Source organism: Pelobates fuscus, chromosome 1 (genome assembly GCF_036172605.1).
Source record: "Pelobates fuscus isolate aPelFus1 chromosome 1, aPelFus1.pri, whole genome shotgun sequence".
NCBI lineage: Eukaryota > Metazoa > Chordata > Amphibia > Anura > Pelobatidae > Pelobates > Pelobates fuscus.
In genome coordinates, this window is record NC_086317.1 from 35030988 (window position 1) to 35032850 (window position 1863).

The 1863-nt window shown below is 35.7% G+C and overlaps 1 protein-coding gene across 1 annotated transcript; it reads right to left on the reverse strand.

Annotated features, from left to right (window-relative positions):
- Positions 1 to 242: 242 nt before the first annotated feature.
- On the reverse strand, positions 243 to 1328 carry KCNE2 (potassium voltage-gated channel subfamily E regulatory subunit 2). The gene is made up of 2 exons (XM_063454318.1): positions 1319 to 1328; positions 243 to 633 (listed from the first exon to the last, which is right to left on the reverse strand). The coding sequence occupies exons 1-2, from the start codon at positions 1326 to 1328 to the stop codon at positions 269 to 271; spliced, it is 375 nt and encodes a 124-aa protein (XP_063310388.1). The 3' UTR covers positions 243 to 268.
- Between the last annotated feature and the right edge of the window lie 535 nt (positions 1329 to 1863).

Here is a 1863-nt window from a genome sequence, read left to right on the forward strand (position 1 = left end):
CACTGCCCAAGTGCAAAATAAATAAATAAGTTACTAATTATGCATTTCTTTGCATAGGGGTAAATCTTAAACAGCTGGCAATACTGCAGTTCTCTCATCTGAAGTCTTTACAAGCTCTCCCCTTCTAACTGTAACGAGACATTCTGTAGCTGTCCAATCTCAGAATTTCTGGGCAATTGCTGGATCTTGGTAATGAATTGTCTATATGTTACAATAAATAATAATTGTAAACCAGAGAATCCTTTAATGTATTTCAATATACACTTTATTATGGAGAAGTAGGGGTCGTGTATGACCTCGCGACAGCATTCTCCATGACGATGCATTGGGTTTTACTTTCTGTCCAGTCGTTGGCAATATATCTTTGGTAAGGGTCTTCATATTTTTCATCCGAGTCCTTATTTCTCTTTGACCTAACGGTGCTCACCAGTATGGCAACAACGATGAAAGAGAACATTCCAATCATCACCATGAGGTACAGGATCACATAGTCAAAGTTCTCCGCACTTAAGGTGTCTTCTAGCTTGCTGTTTTCCGCCGACACATTATTGCGCCAATTATTCATATACGTTTCAAAGACTCTTTTAAAGGTATTTTCCAAGCTAAGAGTAAAGTTTTTGTCCATCTTTGATACTGTAAAGAACAAGTGGTAAATATAAGTGGGTATACATTTTTTTATAATTTGAAAGGTAACATTTGCAATTACCCACCATTCATCTATTTTAAAAAGTAAAACAAATTTAAAAAAAATTAACAAACAGCAATTGATCATGAAAGCTGCAACGAGGAGGGAAAACTCATTATTTCAAAGCTATAAACTGATCATTTCAAAATTCGCTCAGAATTCAAATTATGATCAATGACTGGATTATTCTTAAAGGGGAAAACGTTCATGTCAACCCGCTGTCTTCTATAACGTTCGTTGAAGAATAAAACAATAAATAGGGAAAAATTCACAATTTATACATATTTATTTATTTACATCTGAACCTCTAAAATATTATACTTTTTAGAAAGTGAACTTGGAGGGTCTACGTCACTGATTTGTAGTAGTCATGGTGCTTGGAGTTGGTATGCGCAAAGTTTCAGTTTGAAACGCTGCACACATTAACGGGGTTATTTACAAAAAGTGAGATTTCAAAGTGAATTCGAGAATGTTTCCAGTCTGGCTAATTTCACCTTAAATAAAAAAATTAACTTTAAATTCTCACTTTAGTGAATAACCGTCATTGTATAACTCTTTTGCTGCCGGAGGTGTAATTCTACACTTGGAAATGGTGCCAGGTTGTAACCACTACAGTCCTCTGGTAGGAGTAACCTGGCACCATTTCCAAGTGTAGAATTACACCTCCGGCAGCAAAAGAGTTATACAATGACGGTTATTCACTAAAGTGAGTATTTAAAGTGAATTTTTTATAACCCTTTACAGCCAAGTGTCTCTTCCCCTGAACATGTTGCACAGATTTGGAAAGATGCAATCAAATCAAACAATCATTTAATAAGGACAAACTGCTAATGCCAGTGGAACGATGAAAGTAGGAACATTAGGGATAACATTGGAGTAAGGGTAAGTAAAGGAATAAGGAGATTGTCAAAATGGAAAGTGGGTAATCCATAAAATGTCAAATGTCCCTTTAAGTTGTATTTACCAAGCTATAGAATCCATACAGCAAAGAAGTAATTTAAAAAAAAATTATGCTGAAGTGGTTATAAATAGACATGTGCAATTCGTTTCGGTCCAAATATGAATTAGGACGAATTTCTGGCAATTCGGACATTCGGGTACTTCCGAATGTCCGAATTGCTGAAGTTCTGAAGTGCTGAAGTGCCGAAGTTCCGAAGAAGCCAAATTTCCAAAGTGTC